The following is a 2,396-nucleotide window of genomic DNA, read 5'->3' as shown; positions in this document are numbered from 1 at the left end:
ATCAATTTGGTTGTTCCTCCGCATAAAGTGGCCGAGTTCGAAGAACTGAAACAGCATCTCGATTTCGAGAGCCGGCTGAGGATCGAGAACGTGCAGAAGTGAGTGTAAAGCAAAGATTACAGAAAAATAATTGACTACTCACTGATCCTAATCCTAACCCAATCCGTTTTAGGCTCATTGACGAAGAAAGTCCCCAAAAGTCTAGGCGCGCATTCGATTGGGCAGGCTATCACACTATGGAAGAAATGTACATCTGGATCAACGATCTGGTGACTACGTATCCGACCATCCTCTCGGTGGTATCCATTGGTCAGTCATACGAGGGGCGGGAAATGATCGCTCTCAAACTGTCCTACAAAACGGGTAATCCGGGAATTTTCATCGAGTCCAACATACACGCCCGCGAATGGATCACCTCGGCTACGGTCACGTGGATCCTGAACGAGTTTTTGACTTCTGACAATCCCAATGTACGCGAGCTGGCGGAGAACTACGATTGGTATATTTTGCCGGTTGTGAATCCCGACGGGCTCCACTACACCAAGACGGTGAACCGGATGTGGCGTAAGAATCGATATCCCCACAACGTGCTGTGCTACGGAGTGGATATGAACCGTAACTTCCCCGGACACTGGATGGGTATGCCTTTGCATACAGGAGACGAACGGTCCGTGAACTGAAAGAGATTCGTTGGCTTCTCATTACAGAGGGAGGAGCATCAGCCGTTCCATGCACGGACACTTATGCTGGGCCGGAACCGGGATCGGAAATCGAGACCAAAAACGTCATGAACTACTTCCTGAGCGTTAAGGACAATATTCATGCTTACTTCGCCTTCCATTCATACGGACAGTATATTCTGTTTCCGTACGGACACACAAACACCTATTACTCCGAAAACTACTATGATATGATGGAAATGGGAGAAGCGGCAGCTATCGCTATCTTCCAAAAATACAAAACGACATACGAAGTCGGTACAACGGCTGATGTACTATGTAAGTATTTGTTCATTTGCGAACATTGGGAAGTATTCTACCAACATCTCTATCAACGAATGGACCGATGAATATATCTTGCAGATATCAATTCTGGATCTTCCCGAGACTGGGTGCATGGTACGCAAGGTGTACCTATAGCTGCTACGATCGAGTTCCGCGACACGGGCTATCACGGATTCATTCTACCACCAGAGCAAATCATTCCTAACGCCATAGAAATTTTAGACGGCCTGGTGGCATTTCTGCGTAAGGGTAAAGAAATTGGATATTTCACTGTTTAAGTTCACTTTTTAACCACAGTTCTTCGCATGATTGTAATACTTAATCGTTAAAATATAAAATGGCACTGGTCGTATGTTCCGCACACTTGTAAAGACGTTTTCTTCGACTATCAGGCAAATGTTTGAAGTTCGATTACGAAAAACGTACGGTGGAAAAATGTCGTTACGATGCAATGATTACTTGGATTGAATAGGTTCGACGAAATCGAATTTTCGTTTTTTCTTTCCTAAATTTTGGTTTACATACTTTTGTACATACTGTTTGTATAACACTTTAAATCATTATTGCAATGGTAATAAAAATAATTTAAGACAAATAAAAACTCAATATTTCTATAAACTACACAGTGAATCCTTTTGTACACTAAACACTTAGAGCTATTGTGAACAAACGGGTTATTGTGGAACGAAAACGTACGATGCGAACTGCTCTTATGACAAGCCTCCTCGATTCACGTTTAGGACTATTGTTCTATACAACCGTTGACATGATAAGCTAACGGTTTCTGCCAATAGTCATTCAAATCATAAAAAACTGATAAGATATTAAACAATCATAACTGCAGTCATTGTTGAGTGATTTCACACTTTCTACAAGGCGCTATGTCCTATCTGCACTGACAAAATTGCTTAACAGCTGGCAATAAATCTCAATCAGGCTATTATAAAAAAGGGAACTCAGCTCCTGGCCTAGCTTCTGTCGGTTCCTACCCTTCGGACAGAGATGATCCTAAAGTCTGTTGTGTTGCTCGTTTGCCTTGGAGCAGGATTGCTCCAGGCAGAGCCTGTTCGTTTCGATAATTATCGAGTGTATGAAATATCCATCGGCACCCAGAAACAACTCGAAACCTTCCAGTATATGGAGCGTTATCCGGATGGAGTAAGTGTTAAAAAGTGCACAATTCGAATGATCGTGGAACGATCGAAGTGAAACATCGTTATTTCGTTGATTTCAGTACATCTTTTGGGAATCTCCAGTGCAAACGAACATGAACATCAATTTGGTTGTTCCTCCGCATAAAGTGGCCGAGTTCGAAGAACTGAAACAGCATCTCGATTTCGAGAGCCGGCTGAGGATCGAGAACGTGCAGAAGTGAGTGTAAAGCAAAGATTA

General features: G+C 42.9%; 2 protein-coding genes across 2 annotated transcripts; both read left to right on the top strand.

Moving 5' to 3' along the window:
- Positions 1–6: 6 nt before the first annotated feature.
- Positions 7–1,365, top strand: LOC131214609 (zinc carboxypeptidase-like). Its single transcript, XM_058208949.1, has 4 exons — positions 7–98; positions 173–639; positions 708–998; positions 1,083–1,365. Exons 2-4 carry the CDS (start codon positions 237–239, stop codon positions 1,280–1,282), a joined length of 894 nt encoding a protein of 297 aa, XP_058064932.1. The 5' UTR covers positions 7–98; positions 173–236; the 3' UTR covers positions 1,283–1,365.
- Positions 1,366–1,989: 624 nt separating this feature from the next.
- LOC131214610 (zinc carboxypeptidase A 1-like) lies at positions 1,990–2,375 on the top strand (the record flags this gene model as incomplete). Its single annotated transcript, XM_058208950.1, has 2 exons — positions 1,990–2,162; positions 2,239–2,375. Coding segments are annotated over exons 1-2 (293 nt in total), but the record flags the coding sequence as incomplete, so codon positions are not given.
- Positions 2,376–2,396: the final 21 nt, after the last annotated feature.

The sequence above is a fragment of the Anopheles bellator genome, unplaced genomic scaffold (genome assembly GCF_943735745.2).
Source record: "Anopheles bellator unplaced genomic scaffold, idAnoBellAS_SP24_06.2 scaffold01552_ctg1, whole genome shotgun sequence".
Taxonomy (NCBI): Eukaryota; Metazoa; Arthropoda; class Insecta; order Diptera; family Culicidae; genus Anopheles; species Anopheles bellator.
Note: the sequence above shows the minus strand (reverse complement) of the source record. Positions and strands in the feature narration are given on the sequence as shown.

Excerpts from the sequence above, each read along its gene's own strand:
- LOC131214609 (XM_058208949.1), top strand. The coding sequence starts at position 237 with ATGGAAGAAATGTACATCTGGATCAACGATCTGGTGACTACGTATCCG. Across the intron at positions 640-707 it reads CTTCCCCGGACACTGGATGG|AGGGAGGAGCATCAGCCGTT; the intron begins GTATGCCTTTGC and ends TTCTCATTACAG. Across the intron at positions 999-1,082 it reads TACAACGGCTGATGTACTAT|ATATCAATTCTGGATCTTCC; the intron begins GTAAGTATTTGT and ends TATATCTTGCAG.